Source organism: Vespa velutina, chromosome 2, assembly GCF_912470025.1.
Source record: "Vespa velutina chromosome 2, iVesVel2.1, whole genome shotgun sequence".
Classification (NCBI taxonomy): domain Eukaryota; kingdom Metazoa; phylum Arthropoda; class Insecta; order Hymenoptera; family Vespidae; genus Vespa; species Vespa velutina.
The window spans coordinates 7,493,979-7,516,332 of NC_062189.1; the positions used below are offsets into that span (position 1 = coordinate 7,493,979).

At 29.9% G+C, this 22,354-nt stretch overlaps 1 protein-coding gene across 4 annotated transcripts in view; it reads left to right on the forward strand.

Annotated features, from left to right (window-relative positions):
• LOC124946566 (zwei Ig domain protein zig-8-like) overlaps positions 1-22,354 on the forward strand; it is a 322,344-nt gene that overhangs the window by 228,559 nt on the left and 71,431 nt on the right. For all 4 annotated transcript variants that reach the window (XM_047487385.1, XM_047487382.1, XM_047487384.1 and 1 more), the window contains one exon: positions 12,778-13,000. In XM_047487385.1, the coding sequence (XP_047343341.1) occupies positions 12,778-13,000 (223 nt within the window). The remainder of the gene's footprint in view (positions 1-12,777; positions 13,001-22,354) is intronic.

The following is a 22,354-nucleotide window of genomic DNA, read 5'->3' on the forward strand; positions in this document are numbered from 1 at the left end:
TTCGGGGTGTGTTTAAGCAATCGTAACGTAAAAAGAGTAGCAACAGGTGAAGCTGTGTCATGTTGAACGATTACTTTAGAAGGGGGAGCGCGAGAGGTAGGAGAGGGGTATAGCGTGATATAGGGTGGTCGCGGAAAAGAGCCAAGGGTGGAAGGGAGAGAGGTATGTCTACTCTAGAACGATACTAGAAGCTTCGTTAGTGGAAGACAAACATTTCGAGTTTGTCAAGGCCAACGTAACTACGTGGCACTCGCGGATTTACAACAGTGCTTGTCGAACTAATCGTGAATTATTTTGCCTCTCTTTCTCTCTCTCTCTTTCTCTCTCTCCCTTTCTTTCTTTCTCTTTTTCTTTCTCCCACTCTCACTCTATGACGAATATTATGAGCATCGACAACGTTCTACCTCGCATTGTTGTTTCGCGTCGAGCTATATTCTCCAATCAAATCTCTAAAATTTTCGATGTCAATGTTCGATGTCAATGTCAATGTCCATTAGTATACTACGTCGACCGATTAAACTTTTTGGATTATGTTAATCCTGTCGAAAACTTTCACGTGCTCTACTACGAAACTATCATTACATGATAGTAGATAAGAAACTTCTTCGAATTAAAACCTAATCTCCAGAAGTTTATTTTGGTCATTCTAATCAGTCGTGCCGATAGTTGTTAAATTATTTACATTTTATTAATGACAATGACATTTTATTGTCAAATTAGTTATCTCTATATGTATTTAGATGATGAAATGGAAAAATTTTTTTCTTTTCTCTCTTTTCTTCTTTTTTTTTTTTTTCTTTAACAGCGAAAACTAAAAATTATATAAAATGTGACATCATAGAAAAAAGGGTGAAGCATATAATAAAGTGAGTTGACGAAAAATCGATCATTGTCAATTATAAACAGATTCAATTTACAAACGTTGAACAATAACATTTAATAAGATAATATTTAATTAGGAAAAAAAGAACATACAATGACATTTGAATATGCATATTAGATATTTTCTTTTCAATGCAAAAATGTGATCTGTGTTTAGATAATGGAATTTCTATTTACAATAATAATGCATCTTCGTTTCAATCTAGTTCTACATTCCAATTTGTATATTCTGCAAAAAAAAGGAAAAAAAAGGAAAAGGATATAGTATATATTATACCAAAAAAAAAAAAAAAAAAAAAAAAAAAAAAAAAAAAAAAAAATAAAAAAATAAAAAAATAAAAAGTAGCAAAAATTTTGCCGACGAAGTCACTTCACTCAAACGTTCACGTAGTAAAGGTTAGTTCGTATAGATTTTTGATCCGTATAAGTCGGAATTTTTGTCGACAATACCCTATAAGCGTTTCACCCGTTTATTCAACTGTGAATGCAACGAAATTAACTTCGTTCCACCAACTGGTTCGTTCGCATTGACCGTTACGATACACTTTTGTACATATATACGTGTTTCATATGTATGAATGCGAATTTATATATATATATATATATATATATATATATATATATATATATATACACAATAGGTATATTATACCGACAAGGAATTTACCATGACAAAAATACAAATGTAGGAAAAAGGTTTCGGTATTAACTTAACCGAATTCAGTAACTCGATTACTGAACGCATAACAGGGAATAATGATAATCTTTGCAGAAACGAATTTAATCCTATTTGTGCACACCTCAAAATAATTTCAAGTTGTACACTTGGGATATGTTATAGTCTAGACACTTAGAACAGCTATTATTTATACAGAATGAATAATTTTTACTCCAAAAAAATACTTTATATTCTTTGAGGCTTCGGTAATAATAATCGATAGATTTGAAAACCCCTTTTTCCAAGTCTGTCATTATAAAAAAAAACAGAAATTTTATGAATCACACAATGCGCAAATTATTTTAATTAAGCTCTTCCGGATTTTGGTCTCCTACATTCCACAGGCACAATTAGGATTAAAATACATTATCTTCGTTCGAAAATCGTAATAATTTATAGAGTTATATATCGTAAGTGAAAGATAAGGAACAAAAAAAAAAAGAGAAGAAAAAGATTTAGAAAAATAATTAGCTCCATTTTTACAATGCAAAAATTTTCAAATTTTACAATGAACGGCGATGTCAAATTTACAAAGAGATTTCTCTTAATATCAACGAACTTCAATTCTTATCGGTCGATACGCATAATAGAAATTCCTTTTTATGGCGAATTTCATTTCCCCTCTCCTTCCCCTTTCCCCTTTGTATCCTGACCGCCATCACTCCTCATCACCCACATAATGCCATTATTATACGAATTTTTTTTCGAAAGGAATTAACTTAAACGCTGCTCGAACAAGTTAAGCACTTTTTTCTTTATAAATCCGTGGAAGTTCGCAAAAGAGGAAACTAAAAAGGATCGGTCTTGGCTTCTAAGATTTTCCATTGCAAAAGAGATCGACGTTTTTGAGATGGTTTTGGAGTACTTGTGAAATTATAAGAAGGTCACGTTCTTAGAGGTAGAAAAGGAAGAAAAGAAGAAAAAGAACTACTACAGCGCAGAGAAATCTGAAGATTTCTTCGAAACAAGCTTTTTTTCTCTTCTTTCTTCTTCGTTTTTTTCTCCTTTTTTTTCTTCTCTTTACATTCAATTATACAACGTAAGTACAAGTATGGATTTTTTTTGTCTTATGTCTCGTATGTATTCTGGCTTAACAGAAACCTATAACGAGAAACACGATTATTATTTCCTCGTTTTATCTTTCATTCTTACTACAAATAACGACAGGGATGGGTGGGGGATGGAGAGACAGGAGGACAAGAGAAATGGGATGGGGACAGGAGGTGAAAGAGAGAGAAAGAGGATAAAAAATGAAGCTACGACTGTTTCTTTCCAGTCGATCGATTTCTTTCTTAACGTCGTCAAACTCGATTATATCGTAGTCTCTAAGCGGTGCTGAAACGACGTTTACGAGACGTTGGATCGAAGCTCCAACGTGAGAGATAAATTATTCGAAAGTGTACTCATTTTAAGATGAGGAAGAGGAAAAAGCAGAAAAAGCAGAAGAAAAAAGAAGAGAAAGAGAAAGAGAGAGAGAGAGAGAGAGAATGAGAAAGAGCGATGGAAAGAAAAAAAAAAAAGAAAGATGAAAAAGAAAAGAGGAGAAGGCTCGATGTAGAGTGAGATAGCATAAAATGAGGAGAAAATCTAACGGGGGAGAGAAAGAAAATGTTGAAAGTCGTTGTTGGACGTCTACCTTCCGGCAAACTTGCTTGCTGGGATATTGAAAGCCCATTATGGTACCTAAGGACTGTAATTGGCGATAGTTAGCCAGTATCCCCCTTCTACGTGGACCGTAGAAAACAACTAAAGAGAGAAAGAGAGAGAGAGAGAGAGAGAGAGAGAGAGAGAGAGAGAGAGAGAGAGAGAGAGAGAGAGAAAGCTTTCGTCGTAGTTAGGTAGTAGGTTTCGTTCGACCAAGAAAAACGGATAAATATAACGTAATAGTGTAAGTTTATTCGTCTGTTAAATAATCCGAATCGATTTCAAATAGGAAAAGAAAATAACAAAATATAATATATTCTCTTGTTATCTCGATTTGTAATGAAATGACGAAATATAATATATATAAAATCAATTTTAAGACGAATTATATATGTGTGTGTGTGTGTGTGTGTGTGTGAGTGTGTAAATAAAAAGTGGAGAAATGTGATAAAATAATATAAATTGTCTTTTAAAATTCTTTTTATAATATAAATTCAAATAAATGTTGTAGAATGTATAAACGCAGATGTAGTTTTTATGTAAATGTAAACCGAATAAGATAGAATTATTTTATAATAATCTTTATTACTGAAAACAATTAATTTTTATTCGACGGCTAAAAAGTTTTGTCGTTTAATGATATCGAATAATAGAAATTAGGGAAATTAATTATGAATATAAAAAATGAGTATATCCATCGACGTGCTTTGATTCTTAATTTTTTAAAAATTCAAAAAGTGGATTCGATCGATTTGGCTTGTGAACGGTTCATATATAAATATATATATATATATATATATATATATATATATATATATGTATGTAAGCGTGTGATATTATTGTTAAAAAGAAAAATTTAAAATCATATAAATTCTCATTAAATATTATATTAATGTTCATTTCATATTAATTAATTCTTGAATGATTAATTTCTATATTTAATAATTCTTATTTCGAGTTGACTATTTGACTCTCTGACTATTTTCGTAATTGCTGATAAATATAAAGTAATGTAGAAGTTATCAGTATTTGATCAGACACTGAGAAAGGATGCCTGGGTAAAAGTTAAGTAGAACGAACGGTGTTTGATATTCGCCGGCGCCAACGTTATTGCCGCCCGTACACTCCGTCCCCATCACTTCCACCATTCTCAACACCCCCTCTCCTTCCCGATAAAAAATATTCTACGAACTCGAAGTTCCAATCTACTTGGTTATTTAATTACTTTAAGAAAAGAGATTATACGAATACTTATTGAAATTGTTGTTTTGTTTTTCTTGTAAACTTTTATTAGATACTTCTTTTCCTTTTCTTTTCTGTCTTCTTTTTTTTTCCTTTTTCTCTCTTTTTCTTTTTTTCTTTTGTTTTTTTCTTTTATTCGTTTTACGAGACAAGCAGGTAAAATAAAGCCGCAAATGCACAGTTCACAAGGGTGCCCCCCATCCCCCTTAACTAAAAGCATCTTCTAACCGCGAAATATTTATGCACCACGTTTTATTCATTTTCCCTGTTCTAATTCTAACAACCTCTTTTCCCCTTGAGTCGAAATGAGATATTATATCAAACGGGAAGAGAACAAATGAAAGTACATCGAGCAAATTGTGCTACAAAGGAAACGTATCTATGCATGTATGCTGTTTGTCTGTCTGTATGTATATATGTAAGTATGTATGTATCCAAGAATATGCGTTCAAACATATGCGTAGTCCCATTTCTGTTTCCAAGATTAAACCGGAATGAAGTAATACAATCAAGAATTTCTTAAAATTATTTATTTCAAAATATACAAGTATATATATATACCTTATTAAACATCATCCTACCATTTTTTATTTTACCTTTGATTTTATTTCTTTCGAATCTAATTTTTGTTTATTTCAAACTGGTAGAACGACCGATACTCAATTCTTCTTTTTTTCTTTTTCTCTCTCTTTACTACAAAAAATCTTTACACAAAATTTATGATCATTATCGGGTCTTGTAAAAAAAAAAAAAGAAAAAAGAAAAAAAACAGAAAGAAAAAGAGAAAAAAAGAACATTAATCATGCACAAATCGAAATAAAAAATAATCAAAGTCAATCTCTACAATTCTATGTTAAACGATTTTTCATATGAAATATGAACGAGATAATCGTGCAATTATACGTTAAATGAGAGTTAAATGATTTCAATTTGAAACTAGAAAAAGACGTACGAGTAAAAAGAGAAAAATAGGCAGAAAGCGAGAGAGAGAGAGAGAGAGAGAGAGAGAGAGAGAGAGAGAAAGTATAAGAAGATGGATAGGAAAGTTGAATGAGAGATAGAAAGAGTAAGAGTGAATGATTGAGTGAGTGAGTTAGTGAGTGAGAGTGAGAGAGAAGGAGAGAGAGAGAGAGAGAGATGTGGTGATTCAAAGAAGGGGGTGGAGGTGCAGAAGGGAAAACGTTTCGGGCCGATGCTTCGGATAGAAGATGGAGATTGCCAGGATGAAATTGCGCGAGAAAGGGCGCAATCCCGTGGGATAAATAGACTTCTGCTGACCCTTAGGGCGACTATGACCTCGCTAGATAAGCAGACCGAAGAACGTTGGATGATGCGAAACGATATTCGTCTCCTTTAGGTACGTCGATAGTGATCGCTGAGAATGTGAAGGAAGGATAAAGAGAGTTTACTTGATGGTCTCTTTCTCCTTATAAAAGAAAAAGGACAGAAAAGAAAAGAAATAAGAAAAAAAAAACGGAAAAAAAAAAGTTGAAAAGAAATCCTCTCTATATTACGTGTGTGTGTGTATATATATATATATATATATATATATATATATATATATATTAGGGGGACCGGAAAGTAATGTCGTTTTCTTAAATTAAATTCAAACGAATAAATTTTTAACAAGTTTTTATTTTTAATCATAATCAAATATCGACATGCGCAGAAACGACATTACTTTCTGGTCCCCTTAATATATATATGTATATATATGTATATATATATATATAGATTGATTAATTATTATTTTTAATAAAAGAAAACAATTCGTTTCGTACGATATATTAAAATTATCATTGTTTGTTTTATGCATGGTAGGTTAATTATTTTTAATAGAAGGGAACATTTCATTTTGTACAATATATTAAAATTATCATTATTTGTTTTATGCATGGTAGGTTAATTATTTTTAATAGAAGAGAAACAATACGCTTTCGTACAACTTACTAAATCGATTATTATATTCTCGAATGATAATTAATCTCGAAATTAAGTTTTAACCCGTATATCTCTAAATTATATTACATTATAAATGAATGCTTTTCGATAATTGAATTTCAAAACAGGTTAGATAGTTCCTCTCTGTATCTGCGTTAGTTCTGATAATTTATGAACTTTAGATTATATTCAAAATGTCATCCGAAGTAACGTGGGAGTCTTGCGAATAGAAATAACGTAAATCATATTAAAAGGATTAGAGATAAAGAGAAGGAGAGAGAGAGAGAGAGGGATAGAGTCCTGCTTTCTATAAATAAATGTGTGTGTCTGTGTATATTTCTGCACGTGTATAGGTGTTATGCAATTTAATTGATGTATTATCAAATCGATATCAATATATTATAAAACACTAATAATTGGAAACTAATTGGAAACTAATGAATTATATTTATAAATAGTATTGGTCTAAATTATTTTGAAAATATTATATTGTGAAATTTGTGTATATATGCATACATATATATATATATATATATATATATATATATATATATATATATATATACGTAAAACAAACAATGAAAATTTTCAAATTGTAAAACAATGTATATGTATGAATATATGTGCATAGGTATAAATAGGTACAAAAACAAATGTAACTTATCATATATTATAGTTTATTTACAAAAAAACAAAAAAACGAAGATATAATCGTTTCATTCTTTACGTTTAGAAATTTAGTATCCACTTTCGAGAATACGTATGTAATTTTAAACGAAAATTTTAGATAACCAAAATGCGATCAACGATATTTTCATCAATTTCATTTATTATTTTGTGAAACAAAAAAAAGAAAAAAAGAGAGATTGAGAGAGAAAGATATTAGATTGATGGCTATACATTTAATCGACATGAAGCTTAAATAGAAACGATTCTTTTTCGCCGATCGAATGGACGAAACGAGAAGGCTCGTGAGATTAAAACGAATTCATATATTTCATTCCGCTTGGTGTGTACATATATATATGTATGTGTATATATATATATATATGTATATATATAATATATAATATATAATATATAATATATTTATACCTACATATACCTATATATTTTCTTCGTTCTTTTTTTTTTTTATTCTTTCTTTTATTCGCGATTTTACGATGGGCGTTTATTAATCGTTTATACAAAACATACGACCACGATTTATTTAACGATGGGAAATCTCGTGACGGAGATAACCGTTATTGTTTTTACCGAGGGATAAAATCATCGGAGAGCGACGGATTCATTAGCCATTCATTTTACTTATCGCTTTAATTTCGATTAAGCCGAACTTCCATTTATTTTCCAATCTCAATTGCGTGAGTAGATATGAATTTACTTTTTAATACGATCAAATATAAATCACACAACTATTTATATTATTTGACATTAGAAGATTCGGCTATATTATCGTTGAAAAATTTTTCGTATTTTATTATATTCCAAAATAAACAATGTTTAGTATCTGTAATTGATTTTATTTGAATAGCTTTATTAAAATTATTCATTGGCGTATAACAATAAACACAATCGAATACAATGTTATTATACGATATACCACGATGTTGTTTATTTAAATATAAAATAGTAACAATTTTGACATTATTTCTTGACTAATCCAAACATAACATAACATAACATAGTATAACATTGTATATTATACTATACAATGGTTTACTAGTATTATTTTATTTAATACTACGAATATCGTCTTTACTTATTAACCATGCCATTGAAAAACGATGTAATATTAAAATTTTCAACATTATTTGTTTTACAATAAAATGATTATATACGTAACGTATATATATCGTTAAATTGTTCGAAAAAAGAAAAAAAGGATAAATCGTTTAATTTTAATATCGAATTAAAAAAAATAATAATATCGATCATAATCCGTTATAATATAAAATCGATGTTTATCGAAAATCATTAATTATTATTATAACGACAAGACGATTGACTTTCGCTTTCGAATATTATTAGAAGTTTCAATTTAAAGGGACCAATGGTGAATTCACTTGGGAAATAGGTAGAATTTATCGGATTCGCTAAAATCGTTCTCACGAGAAAATCGTAGAACGTTCTAGATTCGATCGTTTATCTCGACGTAAAGCATTTTGTCTCCATCAAGACCATTCTCATTTCAATCATTCACACCTACGTAGAAGTGCAAGCAATTCATTACTTTCGACGTCATTGCTTTTACCTTCCGAGTCATGAAAATTTAACAACTACATAAAAATCGAAAATACATGTTTCGCTATTCATAATTTTTATTTTATTCATTCATTAATTTATTTTCATTTTCATTTTGATTTACAAATTTTTATTTTGGAAAATTGAACGTATAATATGGTGCCATTGTAAAAAATGTAGATTTTTATTTAAAAAATAAAAAAGATTATTATATTAATTATTATATTATTATTATTATTATTATTATTATTATTATATAATATTATAAATAATATATATTATATATATAATAATACAATAATAATAATAATAATCTTTTGATATATTTATTAGATATATAGTTTATTCAAAAAGAAATATATATTATAGTATATATATAAAAAAAAATATGTATAGTACTACAAATATAATTTCTCAAAACGAATAGATCCTTTTGATTGTGTGAGAGAGCATACGTAAATTAAACGGACAAGGAATAGGTCGTTGAAAGCGTAATAGTGGTACGAAGCATAAATCGTTTGCATAGGACAACAATATTGCTATGCAAAGAGCGATTATATAGATATATAAGGTAGAGTAATAGAGAGAGAGAGAGAGAGGAAAAAAAAATATATATATACATATATAGATACATACGTACATAGGTAAATGATAACGATGCTAGATTTATTCGTGATCTCTCGTTACTTTAATGTATCACTATGTGTTCTAGAATGCAGAGCTATGATAATTATAAAAACGATCATGTTTAAGATAACAAATTATACCTACATATATACACTTTTATCGGCGTAACAAAGTTCAACAATTTAATTGTAATACGTAACGTATTGTAATATAATACAATAAATTACATATCCAAGTAATAATTATTATGATAATTCAACCGTATTATATATATATATAAGCTAATTGCAAAGAAATTTTTATAATTTAATCTTTTTAGATATTAATTACCTACGTTATTTTTATCTATACCTTAGAGAATATTAACAAATTTTCACGTCATTTAAATATTAAAAATTTATCGAAGAAAGGAAGGAACTTCCTTTTTTCTTTTCTTTAATAATTGATCTCTAAGTAAATATAAAAAAAAAAAAAAAAAATATTGAAGAAAAATTCTCAATAATAATTCCTGAACGAATGAATATAGAGAACGCATGAATTTCCAAGAGATAAATAGAACAAATTAAATGCATAAGAAAAAATAAGAGCGAAAGAATGTTGTTGCATTAAGTTTTTCTTTTTTTTTTTTTTTTTTGTTTGTCTTTCTTTTTTATAAACCTTATATTAGGCATCTTTGTTAGCAAATTTAATTCTGAGAAAGGGACAACGTTAGCTCTATGTTGAAAAGTTCCTCTGATAACTCGTGTATCAAAAAAATAAAATAAAAGGAAAGAAGAGAATTAGCTAAAGAAAGAAAGAGAGAGAGAGAAAAAATCTTTGAGAACATTCGTCGTATGTATATATGTATGTATGTCGAAATTTAAAATACAGTCTCATTTAAAGAATTGTACATCCCACAAATCCGTAAGGCAACGTCGATGACAAGGGGATGGACATAGTCAAAGTTAACAACATAAACAACAACGCGAAGAAACAATAAGATTTTTATAGAAAGAACGTAAGAACTTTCTCAAATGAGCAAGTTTGGACTAACTCAAAGTACGAGAAAATTTATGTTTCTTCGCAAAACTTTTGTATTATTACAAATCAACGCGCCATTTTTCATGAAATATATGCAATATTTTTATTATGGATTATTTTTATTTTCATGGACTATTGCAATATTATTATGCAATAAATTTTTAATCGTTAAACAAATCCATGACGAATGATTTTATCACAGAAGAATTTATTTGTTTTTATAAAAAAAAAAAAAAAAAAAAAAAAAAGAAAGGAAAAAGAAAAATCCTCAAGAATTTTTATCATAACGATTAATGATTTAATAATTTTCTTCCAATCGTTCTTACATTGTCTATTGTCTTGTCACAATTTATATAGTATAATTTATTTTATTAAAATTTCGTACGTTTAATTATTATTATTACTATTATTATTATTATTATTATTATTATTATTATTGTTGTTGTCGTTGTTTTTGTTTTTCATTTTTCCGAACATTTCATCATTCCATCATGCTTTTAAGAATTTACGGACTATAAAGCATATGTTGACTAATCTACAAATTTTTATATATATATATTTGAACTTAATTGTATCTTTAATATTTTATTATCATTATTATCATTATTACAATTTCCTTTTTTTTTTACTTTTATGGAAGATGAAAAAAAACACTATCAAAAGACACTAAACAAAAATTACTTACTTCCACGTTCCAGGATTCGTTATCGTTTCTTCAGTCATTATTATTACGATTATTATTATTATTATTATTATTATTATTATTATTATTATTATTATTATTATTGATTTTATTAGAAATAAACATTACTCTTTCTTTCTCTCTCTTTCTTTCTCTTTGAGATAGAGAGATGATCGTTGAACGAATAGAAAGAACAATGAAATTAACGTACTACCTTTTTTTTAATTATTATAATAACGATCGAGTTAATGAAGCAATCGAAGTTTGAGATTCGAATGGAAAATCGAACTCGAAACCCGATGACCGCATATTGAAAGCTTACGATAGCCGTCGTTATTCGCACCGATAGGCCGCTCGATTAAATCCTCCGTTCTATTTTAACAAAATAAACAAATATTTGCTTCCGTCAACCATGGAAAATCAACGTGTCCAATTACCTTACAAAACATAACTCGAATCTATTCTATCGTTATGTCGACATTAACTTTATCAACGATATGCAAAGCGACTCTATTAATTCCCATACCATCTAAGAGAAGAAAGACCCCGTGAAATCCTGAAATGAACCAGTCTAATCTCCTACACACACACACGTACATACACATGTATATGTATTGTATATACTATACTATACACATATAATATAATATAATATAATATAATATATTATACTCGAAGTATATAAACATATATACATCTGAATTGAGACATCGCGTTTCGTATTTTCCTTTTTTTGGAGTTAAATTTCTCAATCTCCGAGGATTAATTAACGATTGTATTCGTAGAGATAATAACGTACTATTTCTATAATGCTTGCATTGTTATTTATTTCGATACAACAAATGATCGAATAGAATATTATGAATCATCATAAACATTTCAATTTCATCTTATTATTAATCTTTGACGAATTGTAAAACTTCGATCGACGTTAATCACTTATTTACTTTTGATATAAATAATATAATATATTTCATATATTACGACACGATTACGTAATTTTTATATAAGAATATGAATGACAAATAGGTATCTATAATTTTCGTCAATTAATTTGTTTATTTCGATAAAAAAAAGGCTTATAATATCGATTTATTTCTTTTCTTTATTACCATTTAATCGAAAAATCGATTCCTGTTTCTTTTCAAAGAAACTTATGTTATTAATAATGAATCAATCAATGAAATACATATTATGTAAATATATATATATATATATATATATATATATATATATATTCTCTTCAAAGTTGTGTCTTCTATAAATTTTATCGATAATTGATTGTATATAAAAACTAACCGAGTAAAGTAAATATTCCTTCCTTTCTCTATTTTGATTGAATTGAACTTATTTTGTTTAAGGAAAATAAAAAACAAAGAAGAAAAAAGAAAAAGATAAAATAGTAATACTTTTATATAAAGTAATTTTTCTCTACGCTTATGAAAATATGCTATCTATCAAAAAATAAAACTTAATTTAATTATTTCTCTCTCTCTCTCTCTCTCTCTCTCTCTCTCTCTTTCTCCTCTCTTTATATATATATATAAAGAAAGAGAGAGAGAGGGATATTATATATACATATATTTATATATTTAATATTATTAAATCAAGATTAAAAATATAAATCAAATTTAAAAATATAAATTAAATTTAAATACATATAAATAAATAAATATATATATATATATAAATATACATAAAATTTAATTAAAAAAATATTTGATTGAAATATAATATGATGATGTAATGTTCTCTCTTTGTTTATCCTATTTTACAGATGACGCTCCAAGTTTCGTGGGTCCGGCATAGGGACATTCACTTGCTGACGATCGGTCAGTACACATACACGAATGATCAGAGATTTCGTGCGATTCACAAAGCTCAGTCGGAGGATTGGACACTACAAATAAAATATCCGCAGCATCGAGATAGTGGTATTTACGAGTGCCAGGTCTCGACGACTCCCCACATGAGCCATTTCGTACATTTGAACGTTATCGGTGAGTAAGTTAGTCCATTCCACCCATCTTCCCATCCTCCAAATATTCCACGACCTCTTCGAAATTAAAAATAATTCTTCTTTTTTTTTTCTTTTTTCTTTTTCCTTCTCTTTTTCTTTTTTTTTCCCCATGTTCTCTTCTTTTTCGATCTGACGAGCTTATTTTCATCAGAAAATGATAAAAAGGAGTAGTAGTGTATCGAATCGAGCCAAATCGGGTCTCGTGGTTTTTCTTTTTTCTTCTGTTTTTTTTTTCTTTTTCTTTTTCTTTTTTCTTTTCGTTTTTTTCTCTTCGTGGTTACGTTCCTTTTCGAAAATGAAAAGTGGGGAAACGGCTCGATTGGTTAAAATAAATAGCAACAGTGTTACGTTCAATCAGCGTACTCAAATAGTACATACACAAACACACACACACACACACACATACACGGCGACAATTAGTTAATTCTAATCTGAATCTGTCCCAGTTTAACGTCTAGTTCCCCTTTTAGTTTGCTTCTACGGTCAAATTTAAGCCTAGCTTTAAAACTTGAAATGTTGCCAATCGAACGCCTACTATATTTCGCTCCAATATATCTCGATTTCCTGTGTTACAAAAATTAAATTGTTAATAATCGTATGCGTTTTCTCTTAAATGGAAAGCGTTCGAGTATTTACTTAATTTATATTTTCCTCTTTATGATGTATCGTGTGATCTCTTTTCCTTTCTTCTTTTTTTTATACGCTTGAAATAACAATTAATGATGAAAAGATTCCTCTTATTTCATTGTAGATCATCTAAAGTTCGAAAAAAAAATCGAACGCCGAAAATAAATCAAATTTGTTCGACAATCGATCCATTTCGATAATATAATATAATAGATACACGATATATCGAATTAAATTCGTAATTTGCTGTTACGAAAAGACTCAAGCATTTATCATCATGAAAAAAAAAAAAAAATATATATATATATATATATATATATATATATATTTAAAAAAAAAATATATTTATATATATATATATATTTAAAAAAAAAATATATTTATATATATATCGCCGATATTAAAAATCATTTATTTTTGAAATTGGTACATCGATGCTACTTCAACTCGTACATTTTTCCTTTAACAAGTATTTAATCCAAGTCGTTATATTTACCCACTTTACATTCGAAATCCTTCTCATATAAATACATACACAAATATTTATAAACACATACACACACCTACATATTTATGTAACGTAAATGGGAAAGATCGATCGAGTTGACAATTTCGAGATATATCGTCAAAGCGACTAGTTAAATCTCAAGGATAAACGTGAAACTTTCACATGAAACGAGAACTGAAAAACGTTCGTAGAAAATCGTTTCGATGTTTTTAAAGTAATATTAAAAAGAAAAAGGAGAGGAGAGAGAAAGAGAGAGAGAGAGAGAAAAAGAAGAGCAAAAGAAAGAAGAAAAGAAGAAAGGAAGAGAGAGAGAGAGAGAGAGAGAGAGAACGAAATGGAAGAACAAACCAACGAAAATAAAAAAAAAAATTCGTTCAAAAATCGTTTCAACTATGTAAATCATCAAACCGGATCTGTGTAAGTACATACATTACTAAGTGTGTCTAAGTCTCACGATGATGGCCCTATTTTCGTACGAGCTTCGAGCTCTAAAGTTAATCGTTAAAAAAAAAAATTGTCGTCGATCCGTATAAAGAAAAAAAAAGGGAGAAAAAAAATAAAAAAAAAAAAAAAAAAAGGAGAAAGATATAGAGAGAGCCTCTTTAAATTCTTAAATCGTGTATATATGTACGTGCGCGTTTAAGGGCCTGGAATGAAAAAAGAGGGTAAGGGGTAGTTCACGTTTCTCTTCTTATTTTCGACGTGGGCAATCCTAAAGACGAGATGTATGAGAGAGAGAAAGAGAGAACGAGAGGGAGAGAGAGAGAGAGAGAGAGAGAGAGAAAGAGAGAACGGATACATATATGTATTACCAGGAAGAAGAAGGAATAGAAAAAGAGGAAAAAGACCGAGAAAGAAAGAGAGAAAACAGGTCGGAGTCTATGAAAACGTGAGAGAACGAAATGGATCATTTATCATTCCTGACCGTGACCCCTAACTCGGCCATTGAACAAATGATCCTAAAGAGTAACGACTATAGTTACCCATTCTGTCCGAGGCCCTCGACGAAAGCTTGTACTTTTCTCTTTCGTCGGGTAATTACTAACGATCGGAGAAGAAGTTGAAAGAAAAGAAAAGAAAGAGAGAGAGAGAGAGAGAAAGAAAAAGATAAAAAAAATGATAATGTACGTTATAGCTCAGAATTTGTACTTCCATTTGCGGAACAAAATACAATGAAACAGCTCTGACGGCGGATAAAATGTTTTCCGTAACGATATTACCAAAATGAAAAACCATTATATCACGTTTTAATCGTTTGACAATCGTAAATTCTATTCTTTAATTCGTCAGAAACACAACAACCAGATTATATTAATTAATTTCAATTTATACAAATCGAATATTTATATATATATATATATATATATATATATATATATATATATATATATAATAAATATATCTATATTTCGACAATATCGACGATATCTTTAAAGATATTTTTCTTTAACAATATTTTTCTTGATCAATTTAAAATTTAACAATCGAGAATCGTAACTGACAATGAAAATTAATCTCGTTTGTCAAAATCGAATATGCATGTGTGTGTGTGTGTGTGTGTACGTATGCATAGATATTTGATAATCCAAAAAAAAAAAAAGCAAGAAAGAAGCAAGGACAAATAACGTTTCACAATATCATACGAATTTTTCTCGAACATTTCAACATACTCCATGGGATTTTTCTCTCACATAGGACAAATGACAAAATCAATAAACCGACTTTAGATAGGTCAACATTCACAGCTAGCTTCCATCCTACGACGGATCTCGAACTTTCAGTTACCAAAGCGTTCGCAAATATTTCCACGGACGAAGGAATCCACTTCGGTTAGCTGTAATTCTATTTACTCTCTCCATTACCAACCGTTTCCCCTCTCCCCTTCCTCTTTAACGTCCACTACTACCATCGTACCCCTACCCAACCCACGGAATCCCTTGATGCTGTTAGTTCAATCATTTTTATTATTTTGTATTCCCGTTCACCACGATACAGAACTTCTTGATAATTTGATAAAGATCAATCGGATATATATATATATATATATATATATATATATATATATATATATATATATTATATTCTTCTTGAAACATTCGTATTGATTGAATTTCACAGTTTCCCACCTTTTTTTACTTCTCGTTATTTTTTTTGCCTTTCGTTCGTCTTTTACTTGTTCTATCTGTCTCTCTCTCTCTCTCTTTCTCATTTGCCTGGTTTATCTCTTTTTTTTTCTTCTTACAAAAGAAAGAGACCAAAAGAATCTTTCAAAGGCAATGTACACACGCGTTAGTCAAGACGCGTCATCTTGTAATCTTTGACACGTAAGAAGCGACTCTCTCTCTCTCTCTCTCTCTCTCTCTCTCTCTCTTTCTCTCTCTCTCTCTCTGAAAGAGGCAACTTCAATTATCATTAACATCCAACTTGAGATCCAACAACAGCTCTCCTCTTCTCATTCACTTACGTCAACGCTTTAGAAAAACGATTCAACGATCGTTAAGTGAAAACACTTTCGAGTATCCTTGCCAAACAAACTGCGTAATCATATCTACTACATATTGTAATGTAATGTAATGTAATGTAATGTAAATCGTAAATACAAATCTTCGGTATCCCGTGATTGTTTTTTATGTTCTATTATCACTAAATCTTAGTGTGATAGATTTTTCTTTGTTTTTTCTTTCTTTTTTCTTCCTTTTCTCTTTTTTCAATTTCTTGAAATTTGAACGTTCATCTGATAAAAACTGAATTTTTTTTAATTCGATAGCTTTCATTACATAAATGTATATATGTATGTATGTATGTAGGTACATATGTATGTATCAGAAAGAAAGAATAGAGAGAGAGAGGGAGAGAGAGAGAGAGAGAGAGAGAGAGAAAGAGAGAGAAAGAGAGAACGAAAATACTTTGAATTATTTCAAGCGCGTCCTCGTTTCTCTCTCTCTCTCTCTCTCTCTCTCTATCTCTCTCTATCTCTCTCTTTCTATCCATCCCTCTTTTCATCTAATTCTTCACCCAATTTCAGAATTTCTCTTTAAATTCCAAGCAGCTTGAATGATATTTTATGGATCTTATCTTTTCGACGACGTGTACGACATATATCCGGTTATCTCATATCACGATTATTTTGTCTTTCGTTTCCTTTTCCATTTATATCATTTTATTATATTAAGACTCTCTTAATAAATAATCACAACTTTATTTAGACATACATATATATAATATATACATACATACATGTAATAATTCAAATATCTAAACGATATATATATATATATATAAATATATAATTTATATATTATCTGTATATAATATTATTCGATAATAAATTCGTATGCGAAAATTCTCGTTTCATAATCTATTGAAATAAATATTGGTCTTAAACTTTGCTTCAGAAAAGAAAAGGAAAAATAAATAAAAAAAGAAATTACAGATGATTCGTTCGAATGAAATCTACGACATTTATATATATATATATATATATATATATATATAGTTTCTCGTTTGTAAATCGTGAAGACTCACGAATCACGATTCGTTACTTATCTTAGAATACACGTGAACTTCGACCTTTATTAAAGTGTTAAGCTTCAGCAGGCAAGGAAGGCGTTGCGTGAGCGCACGTAGAAAGCATCGTATTTCATATCCCGTTTCTCTTCTATCTCTATCACTCTCTCTCTCTTTGTCTCTCTCTCTTTATCTCTCTCTTCTACACTGTCGTATACATTGAAAATCTCTTTTTCCTCCTGCATGCACCACAAATTGCAATATTCAAGCTTTCCACGTAGCCGAGCTACTTCGCTTGTTGCATAACTGCTTCCGTGTACTTTCAATCCTTCATCTCTCTCTCTCTCTCTCTTTCTCTCTCTCTCTCTATCTATCTATCTATCTCTATCTATCTATCTATTTATCTATCTATCTATCTATCTTTCTTCTTTTCTCTTCTCATATCTATTTTCGCCTATCTAAATCCATCTTTTACGGTCAGATAAAAGCTTATAATCATACTAACGTTATTCGATCACGAACCATAAGAATTTTATAATTAAGTAACAATATCCTACAATGTATATATATATATATATATATAATGTTAATGTATAAAATATATATATGTTCATCTTTATTAATTTAATCAAATATTTGAGATGCAACTTAATCGAATATTCTTTCCTTATAATGTATCTTAAAAACAAAAAAATAAAAGAAAGATTTTATTTTCATAATTATCTTAACAACTTTTTCTTTTTTTTCCATTTTTTTCTTCCCTTGTAATTTGTTTTGTTATTATTCTTGTCTTTCTTTGTTTTATTTCTTTTTTGTCCACAACATACGATCATTTTTTTAATTCGTTCAAAATTTCGATGCTTGTGGCGTTTTAAAAATAAAATAAAAAAATATTACTTATGTTGCATCGTGAGGGCACATCTACGAGAACGTTTCTAGATACGCATCTTGCACCGAACCAACGATGATAGTCGATTTGCACGAAGAATTTCCCCCGTTTCTTCCTTGTCGTCAGAGCTATAGACTCACTGGTCGCTATGAATAAGGGCGGAGGCAATAACCTAGGATACCATTGAAGATCGTCAACAAAATACCACTCGCCGAGTTCCCACAAATTAATGGAAGAACGTACGTTCTTTTAAAGGATCCCGTAAAACTCGCGAGATAGATACGTGATAATAAATATTGCGCGAATTGAAACTATCACAGTATATTTGTTGAAATAAGATATAATTGTTGATGTGTTTTGTGTAATGAGATGTAATTAGTTGTGTTGGCTATTTCTGAAGGAATGATAGCCAGTGATGTTTAATAAGACTCGAAAGTCTGAAGGATGTAACTTAACTGACTTTCTGGCGTCTTTAGAATTATCCGCGAAGACTGTAGTGAAATTAGGAAAGGGTATAAAAAGGGCGGAGTTGAAGTATGAATTGAGCATGGAAAAGGAAGGAATAGATACCCATTAGTCGGGGGTAGGTCAGGATAGTTCATTGGAATGTTTAAACATTCCATGTGTGCCCCTTTGTTCTAATGATCGTGTAGACTAGAGGATGTCAATGGATATTTCATTTACTTTCACTATTTATTTATTTCTCAGCTCAATATTATTGAAAACTAGATATTTGACTAGAAATGCTTAAGTTTGGATGAAGATGGAAATGTGTTTTTTATCTATCCATTTTTTCAACGAATGTCCAACAATTTCCTAAGGACAGATATTTCCAATAGTAATATATATAACCCTTAGGAAAAAGTATTGTGAACAATTGAGGGACGTACATGTGCGTCAACAACTTACTATCCCATAATTATCTTGCTTTTTATTTTCTTATAATTTATCTTTTTATTTACTATATCTCATCTCGATTAATCTCTTTAAAACTGTGTTAATTATTTTAAACGAGTCGGAATTTAATATAAAATAAATTAAAGCGATTAAAGAACTTGAAATATTCCTTATCGTTCGAGTATCCAACAATACTTAACAGAGATAGAGAGAGAGAAAGAGAGAGAGAGAGAGAGAGAGAGAGAGAGAGAGAGAGAGAGAGAGAGAGAGAAAGAGTGAGTGAGAGAGAAAGAGGGAGTTTCTAATTATGACTAGGGAAACAAGCAAAGGAAAATAGGATGGCGATCGTTAACAGGTTGTAAATGCCTTGTACTAAAGTGACGACGACAGCTCGAGAGTGCAACATCTGCGTTGTGATATGGTTTGTCCTTAGTCGTGCTCGATCACACCCTATATCTCCATCCCTCTCTCTCTCTCTCTCTCTCTCTCTCTCTATCTCTATCTGTCTATCTATATACCTGTCTCTACGTTCCACTTTCGGCGATGTCCTACCACGTTTGCTCTTTTAGTGCTAACAGTACTCTATTCACTATCATTTTAACACACGATCCTTTATGAGCTTTCGATATATACCGTTATTAAGACAAAATAATCAGATAAAGTTAATTAATCTTTATTAGTAAATAAGATCAATGACGAAAACATTAATTTTGTGTATGTGTGTAGAATATGATTTAAATAAAAATAGAAAATAGAAAAGATGGATTTCATTACTTATGTTATACCATAATTAATATATATCGTCATATTTGATTTTCGTAATCTTCGTTTATTTTATTGTTAAAATAAGAAAGATAAGAAAAAGTCAACAAGTTTTTTCTCCTTTTTCTTTTTTATTAAAATCAGAATTTTATTGAATTAAAATAACGAGAGAGAGAGAGAGAGAGAGAGAGAGAGAGAGAGATACCACGAAAGAAAAGGGAGGAAAAAAAAAGAGAAAAAAAGAAGAAAAAAAAGAGAGAAAAAATCGAAACTTAATATTTCATATCGCAGAACAATTTTTCACATAGACCAATTTATTCCCGGAGTCGTACTCAACATCTGCGACAGTTTTCAGATCTGATAAAAAAAAAAGATAGAAAGAAAGAAAAAAAAAAGGAAGAAAATAAAATGGAAATATCTGGATAAAATTCTTTTTTCAAATATGATTCGTTCATGATATCGTTCTAAAATATATGTATAGGAGATGATCACTGAGAGAGAGAGAGAGAGAGAGAGAAAGAGAATAAGGAGGGGAAAAAATATATAAAAAAGAAAAGAGAAAAATTAAAATACGAAAACGATTGCTTTCGAGAAAGAGAGAGAGAGAGAGAGAGAGAGAGAGAGAAATCGACGATTTTATCGATTTAAACAATTTCGACATATTTCCCTATTCTTCTTTGCCCTAAGAACGTCCGTCCTTCTTCACTTCTAAGAACGTTCCTTCACATTTTCTCAATGCATTTACCAAAAGTTAATTAGCAGCTACCTCAAACAACCACTTGAAAAGCCTAGAAGTGTGAGACGTGCTATGTATTGAGTAGAACTCCTTGTGAAATATTACGCTAACCAATGTGCTTTTCTCCCTCTCTCTCTCTCTCTCTCTCTCTCTCTCACACACACATTCTCTCTCTCTCTCTCTCTCTCTCTCTCTCTCTCTGGTTCTCTCGTTACACGTTCAGTTCTCTAACGTTTACACAAGGACATTTCCCAATTAAGTTAGGAGTACAGAGAGAACGTAATGTAAACTGGACTCTCTACGAGGACGCTGTACACATTTGAGATAGACAGTAATACAGTAAATAATGAAACGTTAACAGAAAGGTACCGACCGATCGGTGTCACCCCATACCATGCTATTCGTATTCTAACTCGCTTGTATCTATGCTTTATATACTTATAAATAATTCAAAGGCATTGTCGTCGTTAATAGCAAGTTTCATGTCTCTCTCTCTCTCTCTCTCTCTCTCTCTGCCCTCCCCTCTCTATCTCTCTCTTTATCTATCTATCTACCTATCTATCTTTCTCTCGTTTTTTCTTTCGATTAATCGATTATCGTATGAGCCAGATTATACGGAAAGTTAATTCCACGTGGATTCAAAGTATTGAGCATCGTCTAGCTCGTTTAGAATACATATTATGATTCTGATTTTTTTTATAACTCTATCCATCTATATATATTTATATATACATGTGTGTGTGTGTGTGTGTGTGTGTGTGTGTGTGTATAGAAAGAGAGAGAGAAAAAGAGAGAAAGAGATTCAAATGCGAAAAAAAAAAAATTAGATCGGTGAAAAATTTCCAATATTCTCCGAATACGAATAAACGTTTGGATAATAAAGAGAAAGAGAAAGAGAGAGAGAGAGAGAGAGAGGGAGAGAGAGAGAGAGAGATGAAAATAGGTAAAATATTTAACGAACTAAATCAATAATCGCCGATTTTATAAAACATTTTACCCAACGAAATAAGTAATGGATTTTGTAAAAATAAATGATCAGAAAAACGTCGGCATTTTCAAACGTGAATAATTAAATACACGTTAGGTATCTAATCTATCTCGGTCGAAAACGTCGAACGAAATAAATTAATTTAATCGCAAATATGGGGACTGCATACAGAGACCTGTAAAAATATAAGTATCAGTCCTAAGATTGCAAGTAAGTAAATAGATAAGTAACTAATTAAATAAATAAGTGAGTAAGTTTGGTTTTTTTGCCGATTAAAAATCTTCCTGAACGGGAAATCTTTCAATCTATTCTGTGACGATCGATACGGATCGAAATTATCGACTATATATTGTGAAAGGCAAAATACTTCATATCAAAGGTACGGACTCCACCCATAACAAGAAGCAATCCATTTCTAAA